The sequence below is a fragment of the Panthera tigris genome, chromosome D4 (assembly GCF_018350195.1).
Source record: "Panthera tigris isolate Pti1 chromosome D4, P.tigris_Pti1_mat1.1, whole genome shotgun sequence".
Lineage (NCBI taxonomy): Eukaryota > Metazoa > Chordata > Mammalia > Carnivora > Felidae > Panthera > Panthera tigris.
The window spans coordinates 88,380,714-88,407,933 of record NC_056672.1 but is presented as its reverse complement, the minus strand read 5'-3'; the positions used below and the strand labels follow the sequence as shown (position 1 = coordinate 88,407,933).

The 27,220-nt window shown below is 54.6% G+C and overlaps 2 protein-coding genes across 3 annotated transcripts in view; both read right to left on the bottom strand.

The window, feature by feature from the left end:
* Window positions 1-4,537, bottom strand: part of NUP214 (nucleoporin 214) — a 94,007-nt gene extending 89,470 nt beyond the window's left edge. Inside the window, 4 exon segments of the mRNA XM_042964819.1 lie at window positions 29-227; window positions 1,079-1,230; window positions 1,527-1,722; window positions 4,205-4,537. Of these exon segments, the coding sequence (XP_042820753.1) occupies window positions 29-227; window positions 1,079-1,230; window positions 1,527-1,722; window positions 4,205-4,249 (592 nt within the window). The 5' untranslated portion in view covers window positions 4,250-4,537.
* Window positions 4,538-5,425: 888 nt separating this feature from the next.
* AIF1L (allograft inflammatory factor 1 like) lies at window positions 5,426-27,200 on the bottom strand. 2 transcript variants are annotated; one of them, XM_042964820.1, is made up of 6 exons: window positions 27,036-27,200; window positions 26,813-26,874; window positions 16,198-16,264; window positions 13,705-13,746; window positions 10,423-10,585; window positions 5,426-8,296 (listed from the first exon to the last, which is right to left on the bottom strand). In XM_042964820.1, exons 1-6 carry the CDS (start codon window positions 27,064-27,066, stop codon window positions 8,209-8,211), a joined length of 453 nt encoding a protein of 150 aa, XP_042820754.1. In that variant the 5' UTR covers window positions 27,067-27,200; the 3' UTR covers window positions 5,426-8,208. The 2 variants fall into 2 exon arrangements, with proteins under 2 accessions (XP_042820754.1, XP_015391558.2); XM_015536072.2 differs by lacking the exons at window positions 26,813-26,874; window positions 27,036-27,200 and adding an exon at window positions 18,407-18,434.
* Between the last annotated feature and the right edge of the window lie 20 nt (window positions 27,201-27,220).

Sequence of the window (27,220 nt, the reverse complement as noted above, 5' to 3'; positions counted from 1 at the left end):
TTACGGAGTGAAAGCCTTTATTACCCACCAGATGTTACTGCCACCGTGGAAGGGAGAGTCGCACACACTTTCACTGTTTCTGTGATTTGTAGGACAGCAATGCTGCCATCGGCCAGACAAACTGCCATCATGGAGGCAACAGTGGGGTTCCACTTCATATCGATCACCATGCCTCCTGCGTCTTTCAAAAGCTTATGATAGGCAAATGGGCGTTTTTGCTGTTTAGCCTTTTAAAACAAATGCCCAGGAGCAAAAATAAATTGATAAATTAATAAACACATAGACATTTAATAGTCGAAGAAAATTACTGAATATGCAAGTTTTTTCTCAAATTACAGTTTACTTTCCTCCACGACTGTGACAAAAACAAATTAGCTCTACGCAGCAATCTATTTGTTACAGACAATTTCAACACAACTTTGAAAATGGCAGTCAACTATCCTAGCACACTGGAAGAACTTCCAGCAGGGGAATACACAAATGCAAAATAATCAGTAAAGAGCAAACACTAGATTAAAATCTTGGCTCTGCTTCTTAATGGTGTTGGACCCTTGCACATTTAAATTCTTTGGGACTATTTCTCCATCTATAAAATGAAGACAACAGCATCTACTTTGTGAGGCCACGGTACTTAGGAACGAGGACAAGGCCTATAAAGCACCAGTACAGGGCCTGGCACACAGTCAGTGTAAATACTCAAATTATTGACAATATCATTCCCAAACTGCTAGAAATGGAAGAACACTGCCAGAGGAGGCCGGAGACCAGGATATGGGAACTTCTGACATTACTATGAACTCTACAGCCTTGGGGCAGGTCACCTAAAGCTCCCTGGGCGTGGGCTCTCTCATTTGTAAGTGAGAAAAAAAACACCTTGGGGCGGGTATTAGGGAAGAATTTCTTGAAGTCCTTTCTATCTCAAAGGTCTAAGATCCCACAGTTAATGCCTTTTTTTAAACCCCTACTTTAATCTAGAAAAAAAGACTCCCAGAGTCAACCAAGAATTTCTAGGTTATGACTCAATACCAGACAAATTTTGTAGGTCCCATGCTGATGCTACCCTTTGCCAGTAGCTTACCTCATTTGAAAATGTGCGAACATCAAAGAAAGCGATAATGGAACCATATTCACTGGACATCATGCACACGGAGAGTGTGAGGTTATCACAGCTCAGGGCCAAGTGATGTATCGGGAATTTCATAGGAACCAGTAAGCTCTGAACTTTATCAACTAAGAAAAGATTAAAAAAAAAAAAAAAAAAGACAAAGCAGAAGCAGAAGCTGTAACCCCTTTACCAGGTCTAAGGTGTATGTGAAACAATTTTTACATCTACATAAACATACAAGCGCACTTTGAAGCCTAGTCATGCAGAACAAGCAGAAAGGCTTCCTGCCTAGAACTTCTTCTTGGGGGTCAACCTGAAGATTCACAGCCACTTTAATTTTAATACTAGAATGATTTCTTGGGAAAGAGACTCCTTCACTACACCCCTCTCTCCACTAGGCAACAAACAATAAGTAACTTACCTATCTTGTTGGGATCGTCACCAGGTTTATTTTGAATAAGAAGATTTTTGGTAGGAAAAATCTGCAACCCGCTGGCTCCACCAGCAAAGACCAGGCCATACTTGTTGGACACGGCTAGCAGACTCGAGCGTTCCTTGGGCAACTCCTCAGGGGAGTCAAAGATTCTCACCTTCTTCAGGGCTCTAAACTGAAAATCCTGTCGTCAAGGATGAAACCAAGATCAATTCCGGGAAAAGATATTCCATGATAGTCCAACAGCCCTAATCCTAGTACAACCCAGCCGTTTGTGGTGCCCGGCAGAGGACCTAGTAACGTTTATCGAATTAAATATCGTTTTAAAAATTCTTTCATGAAGCCTTCCTTAACTAATCCAATTCACACTGGTATTTTCCTTTTCTGAACTCCTAGTTTACTGCCCTAACCACAGGTGCTGTACTTGATCATTCATAATCTTGTCCTGCTTGACGGTAAGTACTGTCTCATGACCCAGAGGAGTCCTCAGTAACTGCTGTGAAATATCGAAGGCATCACCCAACTACGCCGTTAGCCTGAACTGCCAGTGCGGTGCTTGACAAACATGTACGTGGACATGATGACCACAGAATGACGACCGGATCCCAGGAGCCGTCTTACCTGCATCAGATAGTAAACAAAACACCACGGAAAAGGATGGGTATGGCCAATCTCTTAATAGTCAAGACCTATAAGCCTACCTAGGTGTTCTGAGGACATCCAAACACAAGTCCAAAGCCCTTAGCACAGGCTGTAAGGCCAGGCATGGCTTGACCTGTCTGCGTCTGCAGCCTCACCTCACAACACTCTGCTTTACTCCCACAAGTGCCCCGTTAATTGTGCAACATCCTGGGCCACCTCCATCCACCACCGATTCCGTTTCCATTTCCGTCCATTTGCACGCTCCTTAGCACTCCAGGGCCTGGGAGCCTGCCCCAACCTCCTGACTGCCTGTCTCACCCAGCCTTCCGCGAACTGATCTACATGCCTTCAAAGACGATTTTCACGGGGCGCCTGGGTGGCGCAGTCGGTTAAGCGTCCGACTTCAGCCAGGTCACGATCTCGCAGTCCGTGAGTTCGAGCCCCGCGTCAGGCTCTGGGCTGATGGCTCAGAGCCTGGAGCCTGTTTCCGATTCTGTGTCTCCCTCTCTCTCTGCCCCTCCCCCGTTCATGCTCTGTCTCTCTGTCCCAAAAATAAATAAACGTTGGAAAAAAAAAAAAAAAAAAACAAAGACAATTTTCAGTGGGTGTCACCTCTCGAAAAAAAAACAAAGACGATTTTCAGTGGGTGTCACCTCTCGGTGAGAATTGCATAGGTTTACCAATCACTATGTTCCGTTGTACGAGATGTGTTGATTTTTTTTCTTGAATTCCAGATTGATCTTACGTCAAGGTTTTGGTAAAAAGGAGGCGAACCCCCTTTTGCTTCTGTTCCGAAAGGGCAAAAGCCAAAGACAGCCTTTCTCAGCTTACCATGTTTGTACGTGTATGGTGTTTTGTATGGAAACCCTAACACACTCCACTTACCAATTTCCTTAGCTTTGCTCTTTATTCATAGTTGCTGAAAGAGTAACTGAAATGTTTTTAATGCCAAATGAGTATGCGACCAGAAAAAAAACACAGCTTTCCAGATGAGACCACGCTGGCGTAGAATGAAATTTTCAGTATTTTTCTAATTCTCATCCTGATAATCCCAAATATCCTAGTTGAGTCACGGTCACGTGTGTGTGGAGAGCCGGTGGGACAAAGGGTCCCAGGGAAGTTTTCCCTTCTGGTATAATCAGTAACTCAAAGGGAGACGATCATCTTCTAAGTCTGTAGTTCTGGAACCTTTTTTTCCCTTCTGCCCCAGCCTATCTGAGAAATCCGCACACTCTCAGCGGGTGGTCCCCGCGCCCTCCGCCCCCTCCCCCCCCCCCGTAACATTCTCAAGGGGGAATCACTACTCGACATATGGGATGGATTACTACGCCCTAAACACATTTCAGGGACCTCTTCAATCGCCTAAACGCTTCCTGCAGCTTACTTACAACCGTCATTTGGATCACCTGCCCCTCTCTTTCGTTTCCTGACCTTACGCTTATTTCCAATACCAAAATAGTCCTTCTATTCCACGTCGCTACAGGTTTCCTAAAACAGGTGGCGAACCCTGGCTCCGCGTTACGCAAGCCTGGACCACTTCACAAAAGGAGACCAGGGAAAGTGGAGGCGAGAGGGTCTTAAAAAATAAAAACAGAAACCACCACCTAAATTTCAGCCCCCCTGTCAAACGTGACTCTGGGTTAAGTTACTTCCCCAGACTCCATGTGCTCCTCGTTATGAACAGCTACGCGCGGGGTTGCCGCGCTGATTATGACCACAGTGTCCGGCACACGGAGAACGCTCTTAAACAGCAATTACTACCACTACTCTGACCGACCACCACGTGGAAGTAACTAGGGTAACTCAAGTGGCGCGCACAAGACCAACCAGGGACGGGAAAACGGATTCGGTGGGGCTAATCACGGCAGCCCGCTCCAGGACGCGGGCGAGAGCTCTGAACGCGGCAAAATGTTCAAGCAGGAAGCGGGAAGCGGGACAGCCGGCCCCCGCGCTCCGGCGTTCGGCGGGGCTCCAGGGCGACGCCGGGAATAAGGAAGGGAGGGAGGCCCCGGCCAGTCTCTGACCTTCATCTCCCGCTCGGGGATCATGGCATCCATCTCGTCTCCCATCGCGCCACCCTCTGTTGGCCGAAGCAGCCGCTGCTGCCGCCCGCGGCCTTGCCCACACGGCCCAGGCCGCTCCGGGGCCAACTTCCTTCCTTCACAGCAGGCTGCGCTCCGCAGACTCCGCACTTCCGGCGCGCTTTGGTGACGTCATACGTCCCAGTCGGCGGTGTGGTCGGCGGAGACTGAGGGACCTCCTGAAGTCGCGCGCTCTCCTGGCCACCGCCTCCTATTGGCCGACGAGGGGGCGTGGCCCCAGGGCGGACGCGCCTGCGCCCTGAAGCGCCCAGGTCCCGCCCCCGGCGTCGAGGCTGGAGCGGGCTGGCTGCCTGTTGGTTTCTGTGGTTGCGAGGCGCCTGCTCGCGTTCCCCCTACTCCTTTGTGCCGCTGAGACCTCACATTAACACTGGGGTGTAGGTGGTTACTAACAGTCCCCGAGTGAGAGGAGTTAGGAAACCTGACAGACGTTTCCAGGGGGCAGCTCTTGAGAGAGGCTTTGCAGGGGGGTGTGGAGGAACAGGTTCGAAAAGTGGGTGGGTGGGTGGGTGGGGCCACGGAGGACTCTTCCGTGTCTGAGCAGGAAGGCTGAAATGAGAGGGTAAAGGGCACCAGAGATCAGCTTGGCTCCTTCCAGGGTAATCATTTCCCGAGCAAGAGCGTGGAAACTGCGCAAAAACACTTAACGTGTGTTATTTAACGTCCAAGACATCCTAGTCACCGAGGGGTTTATTGTTGCCATTTAATTGATGAGAAGTTTAGAAAATTCCCCAGTGCCCCTCAGAAAGGGGTGAAGGCAGGATTAGAATCCAGCTTGTCCGGATGTGTCGATTGATGACTATTACAGTCCTACGTAGAGGTGTTTGTTTTGGAATTATAAATGCTCTGGGACAGAAATTCTTAAATCTGGAGCCTAGGGGTTAACGCCGCGGATGGGGATCATTTTCTTCTACTTTACTGTTTGGTTTCAGCAAAATTGCTGATCTGCTTCAAGGCTGCTTTTTTAAAGCAAGGATAACGTAACAGAACCTGTCTCGTGGAGCTGTTGTGAGGAGTAAATGAAGCTCAGCATTTAACAGAGCCCGGCACACAGGACACATTCTTTCGAACTGTCACTATATTCGCTGTCTCCTGAATTTGCTGAGCCCAGGAACTGTCCCCAAAATACACAAATCAAGACACTGATAAGTTTGTCTGTTTTATTTCTAGTCCGTGGAGATGATAGCCAGCACCACACACACTTATATGCGTACACGTGTACACACACACACACACACACACACACACTTCATCCACCTGAACTTGCCTAGCAAACTCCTTCCTTTTGAGTCACCGGGACAAAGCCATACTTGGCAGTACCCAAGTTGCTGGTTGCATTAGTTAGATTTGGTCTTTCAGAAAAAAGACAGCTGAAGAAGTCCTAGAGCCAATAGCCACGATCTGAAATACATGCACACACCCCCTTTTCCGGGACCACTTTTGAGCCCCTCTCCCTCTAGGAAATGGTGGAGGAACTAGTGGTGTTTCCCAGGATGCTCCCCATCCAACGAGAGAACTTTCTTTCCTGCCCTTTCCAGAAGCTGGGGACACACCTCCTTGCTCCCCTCCCTTAAAGGAGGCTTTCTACAGTCTTATAAACTGTGGGACCTCCTCAAGTAAGCCTGATTGCTTCTGCTCTCCTCTCTTTAGTTAGGAACAGTTACACTGACTATAACGGGTAGTTAAGGAAGGTGTTACCTTGCTCAAAGGTCTCAGCCTGTCCCAAAGAGAGGACAGTGGGAAGGGGTGGGGACAGGCAGCTGTTCATCTAATGATCTCCAGAGTGGGGGGTGGGGGGTGGGGAAGGCAGAGGAGGTGATGGAGTAAGATTTTACATTTGCAGGGAGAACTGTTTTGCTGGGGTTTAAACTTCAACTAGGCTTGTGCATTTGAAGCAGCTCCTTAGGCTGAGGATCAGCCAGTCATGGCCAAATAATCTTGCTCCTGAACTGGTTGAGACTAGTAGATTAACCCAACCGGGCATTTCCCCATCCCCCACCTGCTCCACTCCCCCAAGCTGCTCTAAGGGCAGCTCCCTGGGCCCTTGATTATGGGTCACTAAGGAGCTGCAGGGAGCCCACACTGGCTCCCCCCTCCAACAGCACCCAGACGTTTCCACTTAAGGATTGGTGAAGACTTCTCCAAGACTCATGGCTCAGTCTCGGGCCCAGGATTGCAGTGTAATCACCCCATAGTCCCCTCTTTCTTAACATTCACCTCACTCGTCGTTGCCTGGGTCTGACTTCCCCACAGGACTCTAAATTCTAGGAGTCCGTCCAGTTCACTTCTGGGTCCTTGGCTCTTGGCCCATAGCAGGTGTTTAATAAATATGTTCAATGGATGAGTGCATCTAAGTCCTGAGTGGGCGGTATAAGGGACTCCGGAACAGATGGGGTCAGGGCTGGGGTCCCTGCTCAGCCAAGATGGGGCTGAGTGTTGACACCTTCCTGTATGAGTTCTGAGAAATGGCTTGGCAGAGAAGCTCTAGGGAAGGCAGAATTGGAGAGCACCCTGGCCCTTACCCAAACCCTGTTGCTGACCTGGAGGCACTGGGAAGGGTGAGTCCTGGCCCAGGGCCTTCCTCAATCGTTGACCTAGGAGATTTCCCCTCCCTGCACCTTCTCTTGTTGGCATCACTGACTGAGACAGCCCAGGGCAGAGGCGAGGCATGGGCATGGCATCTGAACACCTGGGTTCCAGTCCAAACTTCCGTCTCCCGATTAACCCCTTCCTTGGCAAGGCACTTAATCCCTGTGAACACCACAGTTTTCTCGCCTGTGAAACGAGAGGTCCAGTCCAGCTAACCTACAGAGCAGATCAGGGTCCTAAAACACTGGGAGTCCATCACAAGGGACCCCAATCCAATCCCCAAGCTCAAAGTTTTGGGATGGAGAAAGGGGTGAGAGGACAGGCACATGTCGGGACAAAGTGGGGAGGCTTAAAGCTTATAATACGTGGTCAATAAATATCTGTTGAATGACTACATGGGGGAATGAATGAATGAATGAATGATGTAAGGTGGTAAGTCAAATAGGGGGGGCACAGTCAAGTTTCAAGCAGATTGGGATCAGAAAGGCAACCTTCTGTTTCTCAGCTCTTGGCTTATTTAGTGGGGCTGACTTTTTGCCATAAGTACTCTATCCCTCCTTTTCCTATCCTGCTACCCTCAGCATCCTCCCCGAAAGGTGCCACCAGACTGAACTGACACACCTCCCAAGGCCCCTCGCCTCCCTTCTACCCCCTTTGCTGCCCCAGCAAAGGGCAAGGGGGCTGCACTTTCCCTCTGAGCTGCCCATAAAGGTGTGGCTGCAGGCAAGGCCTGAGGATTCCTTCTGGAACCTTCTGGAAGGGCTCAGATTGCCAAGCCGCTCTCTCCCTCTCTCCTTCTGTCACCTCCCTGAGGATGATAAGTGTGGACTGAGGCGGAATCAGCTGGGGAAATGGGACACTGAGTGGCCACGCCCTAGACAACCTAAGAGCACAAACCACAGAGCTGTCCGAGCAAACCTACTCCAGGGCCTTCCGAGAGTGGGCTGTGGTCCTCACCAGGGCCAGGCCAGCAAGCCTGGACTTAGCTCCAAGACCCTGGAAGGACGGACTGTGCCGGCTCCAAACATGAGGACCACAGCCTTCCAGGCTCCCCGTCCTGGCCCTGCCCCCTCCAGTTTTTGGTTTGATGTCAGCCCTGCTGCACAGGGAAGGGGGGAGGAGGGAAGAACAGAGGGAGGGTACCAAGGCTCAGAACTCCCCGACCCAGAGCCCCTTGAAGGCAGATAATTTGTGCTTTACAAAGTGATCACCGGTTCTGCTGATTAAAAAAATAAACAAACGCACCAAGACCAAACAAAACAAAGAAGACAAATCACAATGAGTCAAGAAGGGCAGCAAGATTAGTGGGGAGGAATGGGGGCAGGTCCAGACGGGGGTCCTCAGGGCAGGCTGGCAATGTCTCTCTCTGGAGGGGGACCAACTGGCTTGGGGCTGCTCTCGTTGGCTTTTCCTTCAAACATCATGACTCTGGTTTGGAAGATGGAGAAAAAAAAACAAACAGGATTAGGATTCCTTCCCTCATCAGGGGAAAGATCATCCCCGCCCTCGGGTCTGTAGGGTCCCCAACAGAATGCCCTTGCACCCATTCTCCATGGGATCTTCTCTGTGTGGAAGGGGTGGCTAGCCCCTTTTTCGCAGAAGAGAAAACCAACGTGCAGAGAACTCTGTATTCTAAGCCATGCGTCTTCCCCTAAACACGCTCCCGGAAGGAGGCAGAGCCGTGGCTCCGCTCAAAACCCCTTCAGGTGTTCAAGAACCTCCCAAGCCTTCAGGGGTAACATCTAGGAGGGGCACCTGAGTGGCTCAGTCGGTTAAGCGGCCGACTTTGGCTCAGGTCATGATCTCACGGTTCGACGCTGAGCTCGAACTCACAAAGCACGAGATCGTGACCTGAGCCAAAGTCGGCCGCTCAGCCGACTGAGCCACCCAGGCGCCCCTAAAAACTCAACTCTCAATTCCTGCCTTCCCCACCTGCGCTGCCCCTAAAGCAAACAGCAACGTCACTCGGTGACTCAGACCCCAGACAGATCAGAATCATCTGACTCCTTGTTAGCCTATACATACCCCATATCTGGGCATGGAAGCAAACCTTCCAGTTCTGTCTCCCAAATCATTCCCAATTCCAACGGTTTCTGCCTACCTCCTCTGTACCCTCTCCAGGCTGAGTGGCCTCATCTCGTGCCTGCACAGTCTCCCTGCGGCCACTCTCACCCCTACCGCAGACAGAGGCTTTTAAAAGTCAGCCCCAAGGTGCCCGGGTGGCTCAGTCAGTTAAGCGTCTGACTCTTGACATTAGCTCCGGTCGTGATCTTGAGGTCGCAGGATCGAAACCTGCATCCGGCTGGGTGCTGAGTGTGGGGCCTGCTTGGGATTCTCTCTCCCTGTCTCTCGCTGCCCCTCCCCCACTCATGCTCTTTCTCTCTCAATAAATAAATAAATATTTTTTTAAAAAGTCAGCCCCTAGCTTAAAGTCATCCAATGGCATCCCTCCACGTTAGTGCCAAGCGCTACGTGGGACCGTGACCTACAAGGTCCCGTGTCTGCCCGTCTCTGCAAACTCATCTTCACTCACTGCGCTCACTGATGGCCGGACACACTAGCCTCCATGCTTTTCCTTTAGGCCCACAAGCACAGTTCTGCCTCAGGACCCTTGCACTTGCTGTTTCCTCTGCCAGGAATGCTTTTCCTCAGATCTTCACATGGCTCATCTCTTCACATCTCCCTCCTTCGGGGCTCCGGTCAAAAGCTGTCTTCTCAGTGAGATCTTCCCTGTCCACCATGCCGTCCATCTCTGTTCCTCTTGTCCACTTTATTTTTCTCTGTACTACGCCATTGCAATCTGGTGTTTCAGCTTTTTCGGGGTTTTGATTTTGTGTTTGTCTCTTGTCATTAGAATGAAGCTCCACGAGCCCAGCAATTCATGTGTCCCCAGCACCTAGAATAATCCTTAGTACATAGCTGGTGCTCGGTAAATATTTGCTAAATTAATAAATGATAAATCTATGGAGTCACGGGGTAGACCAGCACCCAACATGCAGTAAATGCCCTAAATCTTAGGTGTTTTCCAAAAACATCAGGCCTCCTGCTGGCTGCCATCTGGCCTCGCAGGTGCACCGCGGTCTAACCTTGATGGTTGTCCCGCCATACCTCTTGCCCCAGCCCACCCCACACTTAAAGCTCTGCGGCCTGACCCGTGGGCTCATGAGCAGTCCTTCAGCCTCCCTGGGCCTCAACCTCCCCCTTCATGACAAATGAGCTTGGTATATTTTCATTTGTACGTTCAATGCAAGAGACTCCCCAGGGAATGTAGTAGAATCATTTTACAAACGAGGAAACTGAGGCTCAGAAGGTTTCCCAGTAGATTTATCACTGCCGTCACCACCACGGTTGCTGCTTACTGAGTCTGACTCTACAGGAAGTTCTGCTACAGGCGAACTCTGCCTGCAAGGTACACGTTAATGTGACCATTTGACACAAAAGGAAATCGGGTTCGGAGAAATTGAGAACCTGGTCCAGTACACCACCCAAGGAATTCTGTCCGCGCAACAGTGACTTTGACTTCAGGGGCCCCAGGAGAGGCGGGCGGTACTCACAGCTTGAGCACAGCCGACCGCTTCCCCAACATCATGTTCACGAAGTCACGGTAGGAGATGGTGTCGCTGACCCCACCTGTCACCTCTGAGATCATCTTTTTCATCTCCAGGTGGGTCTTGGGGACCCCGAGCTTCTCCATCATCCTCTTTAAAGACATCAGGTCTGCCGGAGGAAAAAGCAGATCCGTTAAGTGGAGACAGGCTATGGGCCAAGCGAGGAAGCTGGCAAAGCTCCCCCCACCCCCCTGCCGGCCCCACCCCGCACCCACTCGAAGGAGCCCAGCAGGACAGCCCCTCCCTGGGGACATGCCTTTCTCTTCTGGGGTGAATGAGCCCATCATGCCCTCCCTGCTCTCTTTGGAAACAGTATAGACTAGCGGTTAGGGACATGGGCATCTAGAATCCAACAGACTTGGGTTGGAATCCACCTCTGCTCTTCCTGGCTGTAGGACCTGGGGCAAACTACTCAACCTCTCTGAAACTCTGCTCCCGTAAGTGGCAAAATGGGTTGATGGGATCATTTGGAAGGACGACGTGCGAGAAGTATCCGGCACAAAGCAGGTGTTCGGTAACAGATTCTTTATTCTGTCACGTCCGCGGACCCCCGAGGTGAGGGTGAGCTGTCGCCCGCCGCTCCCGCTACCCAGGAAGTCACTGCCCCGCAAGGTGGGGTCAGGGAGTTGACTTGACCCCAGGCATGGAAAGTCACTCTGCCAGGGGCCCGGTGGCAGCTTCTCTCTACCTGCCACTCCCACCCAGAGGTCCTAGGGTTCCACCTCGCTGGCAGGGAGAGGATGCCAAAAATATCCTGCAGAGCAGGAAAACCAACAAAAGAATAAAATTCAAGAAAAACAAGGGAGGCACCAAAAAGTCACTACTCTCTGCAGAATTGCTGCCCCTGACCTTCCGGCTCCCAAGGTCTTAGGCAATTTCCTTCATATTGTTTTGTGAACAATGGGTTGGCAAAGGCTGGTGGCACAGAAGTGGGGCAGGGGGCCAATTTGAGGGCCAGGGGAGTGGTTCGCCAGCTCACCCGAGAGCAGGGTGGGCAGGACAGATGCCAGACCCCTAGGTGCCAGGATGTCCAGGGCATTTCAAAGAAAACTGGGCAGCACTCTGCGGGGAAAAGTGAAAGGTCTCCCCCATGCTGCTGGCCAGACTCTGAATTGGCAAGATCTTTCTGGAAGGCAATTTGGCAAGATGCTTCAAAAGCCTTTGACCCAGAATGTCTAATTCCTGAGATTTACTCTAAAGAAATGATCGGCGATGTGGACAAAGATTCATGCGCAAAGATGCTCTTCACAGGATGATTAAAAATAGTCAAAATTTGGGGCGCCTGGGTAGCTCAGTCGGTGAAGTGTCCCACTTTGGCTCAGGTCATGATCTCACGGTTCGTACGTTCGAGTCCCACATCGGGCTCTGTGCTGACAGCTTGGAGCCTGGAGCCTGCTTCAGATTCTGTGTCTACCTCTCTCTCTGCCCCTCCCCTGCTCACACGCTCTCTCTCTCAAAAATAAATAAGACATTAAAGAAAAAAAAAAGCATCTTATTTCAGCCCAGATCACGATCCCCTGGTTCGTGGGTTTGACCCCTGGGTCGGGCTCTGTGCTGACAGCTCGGAGCCTGGACCCTGTTTCGGACTCTGTGTCTCCCTCCCTCTCTCTCTGCCCCTCCCTCACTTGGGCTTTATGTCTCTCTCTCTCAAAAGTAAATAAACATTTTTTTTTAAAAGTGCTTAAAATTAGAAACTGTCTACATGGGCGATACTAAGGCATTGGCTGAATAAATTATAGGCCTTCCCTGCAACAAAATATTGTGCACCCATTAATTATAATTTCAAAAGAAAAGTTAATCATATGTCAAAATACCCATATTATATTATTTTTTGAAAAAAATCAGATTCTAAAATGGTATAAAATAGCATTTGTGATTAGAACAGAGGATGGAAGGATGTAAACCAAAAAGTTTATATTCTGGGAGGTAGGATTGTAGGTGACATTTTTGTCTTTGTGCGTTACTACGTTTTCTAAATTTTCTTTATCGTGAAAATGCATTAATTTGATAACCCTAATTTTTTTAAGTTTATTTTGAGAGAGAGCGTGAGCGGAGAAAGGGACAGAGAGAGAGAGTAGGAGAGAGAGAGTCTCAAGCGGGCTTTGCACTGTCAGCCACAGAGCCTGATGTGGGACTCAGTCTCACAAACGGTGAGATCATGACCTGAGCCAAAACCAAGAGTCAGACACTTAACCGACCGAGCCACCCAGGCAACCCTCCCCCCGCCACCAATTTTTTTTTTTCTAAAGAAAAATAAAAGATAAAAATATTTAAAAAGGAGGGGCAACTGCTGAGCGTCCAACTTCGGCTCAGGTCATGATCTCACAGCTCGTGGGTTCGAGCCCCGGGTCGGGCTCTGTGCTGACAGCTCAGAGCCTGGAGCCTGTTTCGGATTCTGGGTCTCCCTCTCTCTCTCTGCCCCTCCCCCACTCACGCTCTGTCTCTCTCCCCTTCCAAAATTAATAAACATTAAAAAAATTTGTTTTTAATATTTTAAAAAGAGGAGACAAGACAGAGGAGGGGTAGAAACACTGGCAACAGCAGCAACACTGAGCTCAGGGCAAAACAGAGGTGGGAAGCCAGTTTGAGAAACAAAGGCTGGGATCTGGACCCTGGGCCTGCCACTTAACCATCCCGTGCCCCAAGCAAGTCAGTTACCCTGCTGGGCCTCAGTTTCCTCATCTGTAAAATGGGGATAATTCAGCCGGCCTTGACCAGGTCATAGCATTCCTAGCGATGGTCAAGATACGGTCTTGAACCTGAGTGCCACGGGACAGGCGTTTGTCACCCCCCACACCTGGACCACACGATACAGTAAGGGTCTGCTGGAAGACAGGAAGCAAGGCACACAGAAGCACGATGTCAAAGACAGGACAGTATACAAAGGCAAGGACAAAGGAACTGCCAGCCCCCTGGACCAGGGTGTCAACAGCCTAAGCATCTCCAGCCCCGGGCAGGTGTGAAACCCTCTACCCTGGGTCCTCCCAGCACCTGGCATGGGAGCCTGAGGTGTGAGCAGGGATGTGGGTGGGAGGGAAGCAGAGAGGAGAGGAATCTGGGAGCAGTGGGTCCAGGGTAGAAGTAAGACCAGCTTGTTGGCCTGGCCCACAGGGAAGTTTCCGTGTGTGCCCCTCACACACACAAGTGGGTCAGTGGGGCTCTCTGGACCCCACACCCTTCACCCACCGAACACCCCCCCTCCCCCAGCACACCCGAGGCCTCACTTACCAATCTCGCCCTCATTGTTCAGGTCAAACTCCATGTACTTCTCTGGAAATCACAGAGCAAAACCCGGCATTAGCTCAGAATCAGGGTCACCCCCCTGGAGGGTCCCAGGGGCTCCCCTGAGGGAGCCCACACCATCCTCCTCGGTGGTCTTGACGTGAGTCCCGTCATCTTAGCCATTGTTTCTGGAGAGAGAGCTCGCCCTGCCCACACCCCTCTCCCACAGGCGCCACGGAGAAAGATGCTGGGGGCCACTCTGACCCTCTGCTGAGGGGGCAGCTGCTTCCTCCCCGGTCCCTTCCCCCCCAGCCTGCGCTGGCTGCATCTAAATCACATTGGCAACAGTGACTAGAATAGAATAGGTTCCCAGGCCCTGAGATACAGATTCAGTGGGTTTGGAAAAGGGTGGGGAGGGGGCAGGAATTAGTATGGTTTTAGAGTGTCTCAGGTGATTCTGATGGGCAGTCAGATTTAAGGAGTCCCTGTGGTTCTGAACCTTCTGGGGGCCTGTAGGCACCACTGAGAATCTGATGCTCTCCCAAGAGAAACGCCATAGATCTGCCCTTGACCCAAAGTGGCACACACAGGGTCCCGGGGTACACAGGCCCTCCCCTAAATCCCCCCTATAGACCTTGAGTTACGCCTGCCTGATCAAGAGGTCCCGGGAACCCCCAACAGTAAGGGAGAATATGCAGGGCAATGAGCCTGGTATCTTCTAACGAGGGCAGCGTGTGGCCCTGGGCAGGTCACCCCCGCCACAAAACTGCAGGGCCCTCAAGGTCTATTTTGCACTGAACAGCCAGCATGGGAAGCCCAAGGTCTTCCTGGAAGGTCCCTGTGACCTTCACGAGCGCCTGCCCTCCAGCCTCTTGGGCTGCCTCTTCCTCCCTCACCTCTGCTCCACTCCCATTGGCCCTGCTGCCTCTGGCCCATCCACCCCCCCCCCACCCCCCCACACCCTGCTCCTGCTGGGACATGCTGGCCTGAATGTCCCTCCCAGCTATTCTCAGGGCTCCCCAGCCTTTCGGGCTGGTCCCTGCCACCCCCACAAAGCACCTACCACCATCTGCGCCCCCTGCATTGCCTTTCTCTTTGCCATACCCTCCCCCGCTAGCCTCTGCCTTGGGCAGGGCTCTCTGTGTATTCCCCATTGTAGCCCCAGGCCTGCAGGGGCCCTGGCACATAGTAGGTGCTCATTTGGAGGTCAAATGAGTGAATGATTTGAAAACCTTCACAGCCCCTTTGCTTCCAAGGTAAGTTCCTGTGGTCCCACTCTGCCCTGATGGACCCAATCCTCCATCCCAAGGAAGACAAGGAGAGGAGACTTCTGTCCCTCCTCCCAGAGCCACCTCCCTGGTACCCAGACAGAAGGGAATGGACTGCTCCTCCTTTGCGTGGCTCTCTTTCCGGCGGCGGGACAGGGTGTGTCTTTGTTCTGGCTTTTCTTTTTGTTAATGTTAGGAGCCCCGTTGCATAATGGTTCAGAGCAGGGGCTCTGGAAGGAGACAAACCGTCGGCGGGCCGTGTGACCCCACGCAAGCAAGCCCACCTCTCTGAGCCCGAGTTTCTTCATCTGTAAGTTCAAGCTCACACCCGTCTCCCTCCTGGCCGAATTGGGATGAGTTGGGGGGAGCTCCCAACACAGCATTCCAGGTGCTTCCCCCAAGGTCAACGCTCAACAAATGCTTCGCCATCAGTGTCCTGCCTCAGGACAACTAAGCTGTGGGCAGCCTGAGGAGCACTTGGCAGGCTCTTGGCCTCGGAGCAGGGAGGATGCCCACACTGCCAAGACTTCGGGGGTGTGTGGGGGGGTGTAGGGGGAAGGCGGCCTCGAGGATATCCGCCGAGGTCCTCCAGCGGCCAGGGCTCCCTGCACACCCGGTGCATCTCCCAGGCAGGAAAGGTGGGACTGTCCCGCTCCTTATGTGCACGGCTCCTCTCCTTTCGAGCCGCTGGCTGGGAACCAAGCGCCAGGGCCCGGAACAGAGGGACCTTTATGCCGCCCCCTCCCCGCGCGGGCTCCCAGGCCCTGTTTTCTTTTCATCCCGTGCTGCTGGGATTCAATGGGCAGAAACTCTGCCCCCTGCCCCACTGTGGCGACACAAACGTCCATTCTGCGCAGGGGCTCCCGAGCCGCTCCCCCGCGGAGGGGAAAGGCAAGAGCTGCTACAAAGAGCTGATTGTGTGCTGGGGCCCCGGGAGCAAGCAGGGCCTGGACAGCAGCGGACGGGAGCCAGCCTGAGCCCTGCCTGCCGGGCAGCTGGGGGGAGAGGGGCCAGGCTGGGCCCGCGGCCGAGGGTGAGGGGTCTGGGGTGGCACAGAGACAGATGGAGGGGCCCGTGCCCGCGCCCGAGCCGCCCCACCTCACGGCCCTCTGGGAAGGGGGTGTTCTGGAAGAAACGGGGGCTCAGCCTGGCCCTGCGGGGTAAGGAATCCTACGTGCCAGGGGCCAGCCCAGCTCTGTCAGGGAGGGTGGGGCAGACAGCCCCAGCTTACCTTTGAAGGCCGCAAGCTTTTCCACCAGGTTCTCTTCATCACTGTACTTCTGGTCACACAGAAACTCCTTGAAAGGCGAGAGAACAGTGCTGAGCGCGGGGTCAATGGGCAGAGCTCACTGACACGTAGGCCCATCGCCCTGGTGCCTGCTCCCGCGCCAGGTGGCCTGGCTTGGCCAGGCAGGGCAGGAGGCCCCAGTGTTTGCCCTGGCCTCCTGTCAACCCCTCAGAGACAGATCTGCAGTCCATGCCGTGGGCAGGAAGTATGCTCAGCAGCCCGGGGTGCCGCCCGGAGGGCCTGCCCTAAATACCTTCAGTCAGCCTCCGAATTACCAGTGTGGGGAACTGGGCCTGCCCCAGCAGGGCACCCCAGCTCCAAGGTCCACGGAGCCGTGAGCCCCAAAGGCAAGCTGCCCGGTTCTAGCATTAACTCCTTAGGGATGTGACCCCAGCATATGAATTCCTGTCTGCCTCTCGATTGCTTTATCTGACAAATGGGTAGAATTATCATAGCCACTCCTCCGGTTTGTTAAGAGCCGCCAAGGAGCGTGTATGTACGACTCTGGGAAGACAGCAAGTGCTCAATAAACAGCAACTCTTGTATGATTAGCCTCTGCTCTAGCCTTGGGAGGTCACTTACCCTCTCACCTGTAAAACAGGGCTACCGTCCCCTCACATGATGCCTTTCAGAACCAGGTGGGGGGAGGGGCTTGGGGGGGGGCGGACACTAACATCAGCCTCCAGAAGGAAACACCAACCTGCACGATCTCTTGGGATCTCCCAGTGGGTCCAAAAGTTAGTTACCATTATCGCTCCCATTTTACAGATGAGGAAACTGAGGCGCACACAGCCAGAGCTTCAAGTTAATTTCATCTCATGAACAGCCTGCATCCTTCATCCCAACACCCAAAGATGGGCGGATGGCAGGCATTCACCTGGCTTTAAAACAAAACACTACAAATTAGTAAGTACCTGTTTGGCCAGGTAGCTTACTTGCCTTGTTGCTGATCTTTAGGCAGCCCTGGAACCTGCATTCAGGGAAATACTCCCGTCCTCTGGGAAAGCGGAGGCCACGTTCCCATCCTAGCACCAGATTCTGCAAATCCCCTCTCGTCTCTGGCCACCGCTTTCCTCATTACTGAGCAGACTGAACACGGGCATGGGACCTCCACTCATTTAAGGGACCACAGGGTATACAGCTCTGTTCGAGGCACCAAGAGAGCAGATGAGACCAAGGAAATAAGGTCCTTATCGTTAAATTACAGGAAGCTCATGTTTAAAATGTTAAATGGGACCCCGGGGTGGCTCAGTGGGCTAAGCATCCAACTTTGGCTCAGGTCATGATCTCACAGTTTATGAGTTCGAGCCCCGCATCAGGCTCCCTGCTGTCAGCAGAGAGCCGGCTTTGGATCCTCTGTCCCTCTCTCTCTCTGTCCCTCCCCCACTCGTTCCCTCCCTCCCTCTCTTTCTCAGAATAAATAAACTTAAAAAATAAATAAAATCATGTTAAATATTATCTAGATCAATCACTCAATCTGTTTCTAAATTCCCGCTGTCATGCCCCACTAACTGATGACAAAGTCTGTACTTGTACGACAGGGCTCAGGCAACAAGTATATCTAAGCACGAGGCAGAATATGATCCCTTCCAGGGTTCAAGTTCCTCCAAATTAACTCAGCCCCCTTTGACAGGGAAGGAGACACCCACCTGCCAGTGCGGCTCCCCTTGTTGGTTCTGGGGGCTGTCCTACCCCTTGAGCTCAATTTGCTTGGATCCAGATCCCTGAAAAGGCTCTGGCTGGTGCAGGATTTCTGCTTTGGGCAGGACCTGTGCTATGTCACTGAGGTGGGAACAGCAGGGCCAGAGAGGTTAAATCACATGTCTGCAGTCCCTGCAAGGTTTGGTTTGGAACCTGAGTCTGTTGGACCCCAGGGTCTGTCTCTGCCTCCAGCAGCCTCACAGAGGGCAACCCCAGGGCCCCTGGTATGGCTTGGCCACAGCTTCACATCGGACCTCGGTACCAGGTGCCACGCACGGTCTTGCCCCCACTTAGCTGGAGCTATGACTGTCTCTTGCAGCCTGGGAGGCTCCCCCCCCCCACCCCCGGCTGGCTCAGTCTAGGACTTCTCTTCCTCTTGGCTCCCTCTCCTAGCTCTTTCCCACTGCTCTTTTCCCCCGTCCCATTCTCTGCCCAAAAGTAGGACAATTACCTCTTGTCTGTGACCCTGAACAAACCAGGCACCTCCCAGGGTCACAGGTCCTATTATCTGCACAGCAGAGGGACAAATAGGTCCGTGGTTCCCAGACTTGGGGATAACGCAGAAGAAAACATTTCCCAAAAAGAAGTTAAAAATAAGGGGAGGTGCTAACATAGACCTGCCAAGGTTTTATTTTGCCAAGTAGAGACTTTAAACAATCACCACTGACTGTTGCCGTGAGTTCAGCAAAGGACATTTCGTAAAAGTAGGAAGTTCATAATCTCAGAATTTTGAAATGGAACCCATTTAGCTGACGTTCGGTTCACTGCCTGGCCCCTGTGTTCCCTCCGCTTTACCATTTCAGGAACTGGAAAACCCTCGTGGGGAGGCAGAAGGGCACGGGCAACGCCCAACATCCGGGAGCCCCTGGCGAGAGACCTGGGGGCCCTCCCCGCTCCCACATTCTGGTTGACCAGAAATCCTGCGCCAGCCAGAGCCTGTCCGTATCATGTACCAACCCCCTCTAGGGATCCAGGCAAATTGGGCTCAAGGGCCGGACACGGTCCCTGGTCTTGGAGACAAATCGCGCACAGACGAACCCAGGACCAGCAGGGAGCGATTCTCGTTCACTGGGCCTGACCCGGAGCCGGCAGGTGCAGCAGCTCTGGGCGTCCAGATTATTGTCTCGGTGATAGAGTCAGTTTTCTCCTTAGTGCTTATGACCACGTGACAGGCTGTCCAACTGGTTCTCCCCCCCCCTCCCCCCCCCCACTAGAGTGAGTGCCTCCCCCATGCCAGGCTCGCTCCCACCTTGGGAACCGTAGCTCCAGCTGTGCCCCTGTCTGCAGCGCTCGTCCGCCCACATCTGCATGGGGCTCTCTCCCTCACCGTCTTCACCCATTTGCCCAGCTTTCACCTTCTCCAGGAGGCAAATCCCATCCATCCTGTCCACTGCGGTCCTCAGCCTCCACTCTCAACCCGCTTTCTTCCCGCACATCCCTCCTATCCCATGGGAGGAACCGCCTCCTAACACAATTTACGACGTAGCGCTTATTAAGGGTGCTGTCCGTTGTCCGTCTCCCCCTGCCACAGAACAGGTGCCCAATAAATTTTTGCGGGCTGAGAGAATGGAGACCCAGCGAGGACAAATGACTTGTGCAAAGCAGCATGGCTGGCAAGTGCCCGAGCTGGGATTCAAGTCCACAGTGGGGGCTGTCTGGGCTCTTTCCCCGCTGAGCTGAGGAATCAAAGTGACCCGAGAAAGCGGGTGTTGGAAAGACGCCGGGAGGAGGCAAGCCTTTGGCCAGAGGTTCCAGGAGGACGTCTTTACTGTCTCATGCCCCACAGAAGCCTCACACACGGCAGTGCCCAGCATATAGTAGGTGCTTAGGAAACATCTGTTGAATGAATGGAGAGGCCTGGCATTTAGCCCAGAATCACTTTCTCCACTTGGCAGAGCAGCTTTGCCAAGGCGTATGCGTGTCATACAAGACTGGAGGGGCTCAGGGATTAGAATTACGCGTTTCCTTAGAGCCAAAAATGACAAGTGCCCTGAGCCACAGAGTGGCCAGGGCTGGGACAGGCAGCTGACCCGCTCACGCGTGGGCGGGCAGCCTTTGCTGAACCCGGGCTTGGGGCAGCTGGGAGGACCATGCCTTTGGCAGGGCGCCAGGGAGGAGGCAGGTGGGCAGCAGAAGCGGGAGTCCCAGGGGCGGGCCTGCCGGCTCCCACCCCAGCTCCAAGCTTTGGATTCTTGGTTCCTGTTCATGCGCAGCCCACAGCCTCCCCACCTCTAGGCGTCCTCCCTCCGTATCCTTGTCCAGCCTCGGGGCACAGCCATGTCCGGTGGGCAGGTACCCTATGTGTCCACACTCCAGGACCACCCCCCGCCACCCCCCTGCTGCCCTGACTCTGGATCCCCAGACAGAGGAGATAGAGACAGAAGCCACCGCAGATGTTTAGAACAAAAGCAAAAGGAGAAACAGACGGCAAGCTGGAGCCAGAATGCCTGGGATCGAATCACTTAGTAGCTGTGTGAAAATGACTTCATTTGTCTGTGCTGTGGTTTCTTCATCTGGAGGAAGGAGAAAAAGATCTCGTAGGCTTGTCCCGAGGGGTTGCAGTATGAAAGCATAAATACATGTAAAGTGCTCATACAGTGCCTGGCACCTAGTAATTACTAAATAAATGTTAGCTGTTTATTCTTGCGATCTTCTAATATTTATATCCATACAATCTACTTCTAACCCCCACAGCTCATCATCCAGACCATCATCAGCTATTAAATAGATTAGGAGGCAACCCCCCTTCCCACCGACTTAGGCTGGTTGTGGTTGGCTTCTCTTTCCCTTTTCTGGGTATTCCCATTGGATAGATCGGATAACTGAGGCCCAGGGAGGTTGCTCAAGGTTACCAAGTTTTAACAATTCAAGCAAAGTCTGTCTGCCTCCCTTCACCAGCCCAGCTGCCTCCTTGCCCCAAACAAGAGGGGGTCCTGGCCACAGGCTTCTGGGCAAAGAAAGTCAATACTGAGCGCTACCTTTCCTCTTGGGCAGCTGCAGGAGGTTATTCTGGAGGCCAGGGAACCATCCTATAGCCCTCGAGGGGGACGAGGAGGGTGGGTGGATGCATTACTCCACCCCCGGCACCCTCTCCCACTCCGACCCACTGTCCCAAACGACAAGTTTATCCAGCTGCACAAAGTGCCGTCAGGACCTCCAGGCATAAGGGGTGCAGGGGGCTTGGAATGAAATGGTGGCCTGGTCAATCCCCGGCAAAGAGTCAGAAACCACAAGTAGGCAGGAGCGTGGGGTCAAAACTAGGAAGCTGCCAGCCAGACGGTCACGCCTCAAACCAGAGTGTCCACGGGCAAGGCCCAGGAAGGCGGCAGGATTGTTAAAACAACCACAAGGGCATAGAACCTGTAAGGGACTCCTCAGAGCATCCAGCCAGTTCTCTTCGTTCAACGGCCGGGGAAACTGAGGCCCCAGAACGGAAAGGGTCTTGCCTCAAGCCACAATGGCCGGGGGACCTACATAAACGCTCCTAGGTGCGGGGTGTGCGGGGCAGAAGTCACAGGAAGGGAGGTGGGATCAGGTTGACTGGGCTCAAACCCCAGCTGCAGCATTTCTTAGCTCTGTGGCCCTGGGCAACTTGCTTGACTACTCTGGGCCTCAGTTTCCTCATCTGTAAAATGCAATCATAATGATAGAACCCCGCCCCCCCCCCCAGTGGGTCGGCATAAGGATTAAGAGAGCTGGGGCGCCTGGGTGGTTCAGTCGGTTAAGCGTCCGACTTCAGCTCAGGTCATGATCTCACACTCCGTGAGTTCGAGCCCCACGTCGGGCTCTGGGCTGACAGCTTGGAGCCTGGGGCCTGCTTCGGATTCTGTGTCTCCCCTTCTCTCTGCCCCTCCCCTGCTCATGCTCTCTCTCTCTCTCTGTCTCAAAAATAAAATAAAAATCATGCTCTCTCTCTGTCTCAAAAATAAAATAAAAATTAAAAAAAAAAAAAAAACATTAAAAAAAAAAATAAAAGAGCTGAGTGCATAGGAAGAGCCCGGACTCCTACATGTAAGTGTTAAAGTGATGTGTTTGGGTCGCCCAAACTCAAGCCACACCAAGAGATTAGGTGTGAAAAGGGGAAAAGCAGAGACCTACCCACAGCTCTCTGTCCCACATTGTGCCACGGAGTCCTCCTGGTAAGCCTTGACCCTCTGGCCATCCCTATTTGTCCCTGGACACCGGCTGACCCGGCAGGGATGGGCCATCCACACGGGACAGAGTGCTCCCATCTCGGCCTGAGGGGACAGCACCCACAGCCCCACCTGCTCACTGCTGCCTCGGGGTCGTCTACAACATCTGATGCCCATCAGAACCTACCACCCATCCCTGGGATTCCCATCTGCATACTCATGCCCGGAAGGGAGAATATCCAAAACCAGCAGAGGTTGGCAGCCCCCGCCACGTCCCGGCTTCCAGATCCCTGCCACCTGTCTGCCCCGCCCCCACCCCCTACTTAACTCTCTTTCTGGGCTGGTACCTCCAGCACCTGCTCCCGGATACTTGCTCCTGGCCCTCCAGGCTTGTCTTTATGTATCAGCCGCAGCAGAATTTTGGGGCGGGCAGATATCACCATCTGGGAGGCCATCCAAGGAGCTGGTGGTTGAAACCCCGGGCGAAACCCCCAAGGACAGGCAGCACCATACTGGGCCGGGCCGAGATGCTTCTGACACAACCCACGGGCTCTTAAAGGGCCAGGCCGGCCCAGTGCGTGGCAGGAGGCTGTAACGTGCACCCGCGAGGACAGCAGGCTCACGTTCCCCTCAGCAGCTTTGGGGCCTCACCCGGATGCTGCATCCTGGCCAGCAGCAGACGGGGCAGCTGAAGAAAAACACCCCACCGACTTCACAAATGAAGCAGACCCTACCGAAATTCTATCCCCGGCTTCCTGTGACACGGCCACACCAAGGTCGAGACCGGCTGTACCTGTGGGGACACTGAATCCTCAGCGGCTCACGTGGCCGCTTATCACCATCTCCCTTATAATATATTAAGGAGGAGCAAGAGAGACCGGTGCCCAGCGATGCCAGCTGGGCACATTCGCCTGGGCAGGGACAAGGTGGCATTGGTCAGGTCTCAGAGGTCCCCTGTCGCTGGGGATACATAACCCCTGGGCACAGACACCCAGCCTGCTGTGACCAGTTCTTCCCAGTACAGACGGTACCCGGGTTTGGAAATAACCATCAGGCCCCTAAATGCTATAGGGAATGCCAAGTGCCCTTCACTCGACCCAGGAGGGCTGGGGAAGGCGGGACAGTAGCCAGAGATCCCTATCGCTTAAGCAGGAGCGGCCTGTGTCACAGCTAGGCCACGGCCACCTGGTGGACGGCGTCCCGGGCTGGCCACGGGTGCCGTCTGGAGTCAGAGTCCCGGCTCTGCCACTTGCTGGCCGGGTGACCTCGGGCAGGTGACTTCACCTGGCTGAGCCTCCGTGTCCTCAGCTCTAAAACCTGAGTAATCCCTGTCCCCCGGGGATGTTTATAGATCCTTGCTGCACATCTGGGTAAACAAACGCTCTGCCCAGAGGAGTCACTGAGAGGATGTATGTGCAGCACTGTGCACGGAGCGAAGGCACAACCCAAGTCATTAGCTAAAGATCCTGGCCTCTGGCCAGTTCGCGATGCAGCCCTCGCTGCCCTCTGCACTCCTCCTGCTCAGTCGGAAGGATAAGGGCACTCTGAGGGGCACCCATCCAGCCCCATCGCTTCTCTCTGTCCCTGTGGGGAAACTGGAGAGACCCTGTCCCGTTGCCAGATAAGGCCAGGCCCGGCTGGCCCGGGGTCACCTGCCATGCCTCCAAGGCACAGGGAATGTCAGCTATGTGTGGGGGTGGGGGGTGGGGGAGTGGGAGGTGCTGGCAGGTCCCGCCTGCCTCAGTAGTGCAGAGAATGCGCCCACAAGCACGCGCACTCACGCACACGCGTGGCAGAGACGAACGGGCTATCTTCAGTCTACGCTGTTTAAACCCGGGCGGTTGACTCATCCCACCCACTCCCCCGGCCCCCCAGTCTTGTTTTCTGTAAAATGGGAAGAGACGCTCATGGCATCAGAGTGAGTGTGCAGCGAGACGTTGCCTGAAGTGCTCCCGGAACACTGCCTGGCACATGCCAAGTGCTCGGAAAATGATCAAGAAAACTAAAGCAGAACCAGGAAAAAAAAAAAGTGCACTTCCACACAGCCCCGCAGGACCTCCAGGTACCCCCGAGTCTCCCTCAGTTTTTTACTTCTGACTCTTATAACAGCAATCGCTAAGACTGAGCTGCCCTGGTACCCCTTGGAAGCTGGCCCAGCCCGGGGTGGGGGGAAGGCCCCAGAGGGAACTGGGATGTTGGCCCAGAGAAGCCCCCAGAACTGCCAGCCAGGCTGGGCTCTGCCCCAGGCAGCGGCCCCAGGGGTACTTAAGCACATGCAGCAAGGGAGTTACGAAGCCCCATCCTCCATGCGTCCCTGCTTCCTCAGGGCCACTGGGAAACTGCTCGGGCCAGCCCCCCAGAAGCTCTGCTCCAATGGGGCAGTGAAGCTATACCCCAAAGCAAAGCAATCTGAACTGCCAAGGTTCCCTCTAGAATCCGCCCACCCCAGGGAACTTCTGCTGCGGTCATGGTCGTGGGTGGAGCGGACTCAGACCCTCAAACAGAGTGACTCCCTCAGAGTCTGCAAAGGGCTTCTGTCTGTCTGTTCATCTCCACTGACTGTCCTAGGGACTCGGAACAGAGCAGCGATCACTGCTCCCTGAGTTTCAGGCAGGGAAGACTAAGGTTCCACCAGATGAAAGGGTCTGTCCCAAGCTGCGCAGCCAGCAGGGGCTGCGGCATGTCACAGACCCTGCCCCTGGGTTTCCCCTCCCCGCGTCTTAACGCGCCAAACAAACCGATGATAATAATCATGACAGCAGCCGGCTCTCCCGTGTGCTTTCCATAGATTACCTCCCTGAAAAATCACGACAATGAACTACCACTACCTCACGCGGATGGCCCAAGGTCAGAGAGCCAGCGAGCACTCTGCCCACCCCTTCACCCCCACTCGCGACTCCATACTGTGGGGTCAGGCCGCCTCGACCTCCTGGGGTGGGAAGCAGCTCAAACTTCTGGTTTGATCCTGGAGTCCCCTTCCTATGGTTTGATCCAGCGGCCCAACAGCAGCCTGGGTTCACATGACGTGGCTCAGGATAGCATGTGGGCAGGTAAAGGAAGCTAGTTCTGCTTCTGTGTGACCTGAGCCCTGAGCCAAGCCAGTCTACCTCCCCAAACAACCCGGTAGCTTACCCCACCCCCCACCCTGGGGACTGGCATGGAAAGTCCCACACATTCTCAGCTCCTCTGATTTGTCTGACTGTAATCACTTCTCCCCCATCTCCAGTTGTCTCTGGCTCAGGGTTCTGCTGGCTGTGGGTGGATTCAGCCAGCCTGGAAGCCGCCCGGCCGAGTGGCCCAGGGGGCTGTATGAGGTCAGGGTTCCAGGCTCCTGTCCAGAGGGCAAGAGCAGCCAAGACCAAGGGCGGGCTGGCTGTGGAGTAACCTGGAAGGTGGCCCAGCAGCTTGGACCCCTGAGAGCCCCAGCCAGATGTCCAGTCTCCCTTTTAGCTGTGCTCAAGATGGCACCCGGGGGCAGGGCAATGATGGCAGAGAGGAGCCCAGAGTTTACTTGGAGGGACCCTGGGTCCCCAGAGCCCCGCATGGGATTCCTACAGCCAGTGGAATGAAATCAGATAGGCTGCCTAGTTCCAGGCCCTCCAAAAAGAATCAAGGAGGGAATCAAGCCCCAGCGAGAGGAAATACTACCCCCAAGAGGCAGCCCCTAGACCCACCTCCACACAGCCTGGACCCCGAAGACACTCATCCGCTTCCCACGTCGGGACTCTGAGCTGGGCTTGGACCTTGGGTGCCCAGCCGCTGAGGGAGCCGTCAGGGGGAATAGCTAGTCTTGTTTCGGTGAGCCCGTTAGGAGTGAATCTGGGAGACCGCCTCGGGGAAACAACTCTGGCACCGTCCACGACGTCTTCCCTCCTGGCAGGTGCGGGGCCACGCACACTCCACGCCTTGCCTCAGCCAGTCCTCATCCTGACCCCCACTCCGCCCCGAGAGCCTTTGCTGATCACCACAGAGCTGGTCCGCGATGGAGGCCAGGCCTGAGCCCAGGTCTCACAGAACCCCCAAGCTAGGACTGTGCTGCCCTTGAGCTTTGGCCAATCCAGGCAGGCCCTGACACTTTTCCTTATGTTCTACGATTTACATGCTCGTTCCGCAAACGTTTCCGGAGCGCCCATTGGGCGCCTAGCCACAGTAGGAAGGATTTCTTTATAGAAATCCACCAGGGCCAATGAGAAAAGCATCAAGCCTCTCGGAAAAGCTTCCCTAAAAAGTTGGAGTGAGAAAGAGGTGTGGGGTGGGGGCGGGGGTTGAGCACTGGCCTGCAGCCTGGACCCCCGGGTTCTCACAGCGGCCCCATGTGGACTCTGGACTTGCTGTGCCACCTCGCCTCTCTGAGCTGGGACACATGGGGGGGGAAGAGGGGGGGTCCCTCCTGCGCCACATCCTTGCAGCTGGTCCCAGGCGGGCTTCCGGGGAGCCCCGGCCCGGGGGCACCGGAGCTCCTGGGCGGGCCCTACCTCCCCAGAGTCTAAGAGTAACGACTTGCAACCCGAGCCGCGGGAGGAGGAGGGGGAGGGAGGGGGGGGAACCTACCTGGAGGCGGGAGGCACAGGGGCAGGGGCCGAGGGAAGGAATTGGAAGCCCAGAGGAAGGAGAGAGGGGGTTGAGGCGGCCCCAGGCACAGCCTCGCGGACGGGGGCGGGCCCCGGGGGGCTCTGGGATACTCGGGGGGAAACTCGCCGGCCGCCCTGGCGGCGCGCGCTTACCCGGTTGATCTCGGCCAGCCTCCTCTCCTGCCGGGCTTTGAGCAAGCCGAACGCCTTCCCTCCTGCCGGAGACAAAGAAGCGGCCCGGGAAGCGTGGGTCTCCCCGGGCCCCGCGCGGCGGACCACGCTGCGCGCTCCGCGCGCGCAGGTGGCGGGCGGGGGACTCCGCGCCGGGGGGGGGGGGGGGGGGGCGGGGCAGGGGCGCGGGGACCGCGGCGCCTACCTTGGAACCTGTTGCCGAGCGCGACCGACATGGCGAGCGCGGGGCTCCTCCCGCCGGCTCCGGGCTGGGCGGCCGCGGCGAGGCACGACGACGAGGGAACTGGCGCCCGGTCCGAGCTCCGGCGGCGTGTGGCGGCCGCACCGAGGGGCGGAGGGATGGCGCGGGCGGCCGGACACACCCCTCCC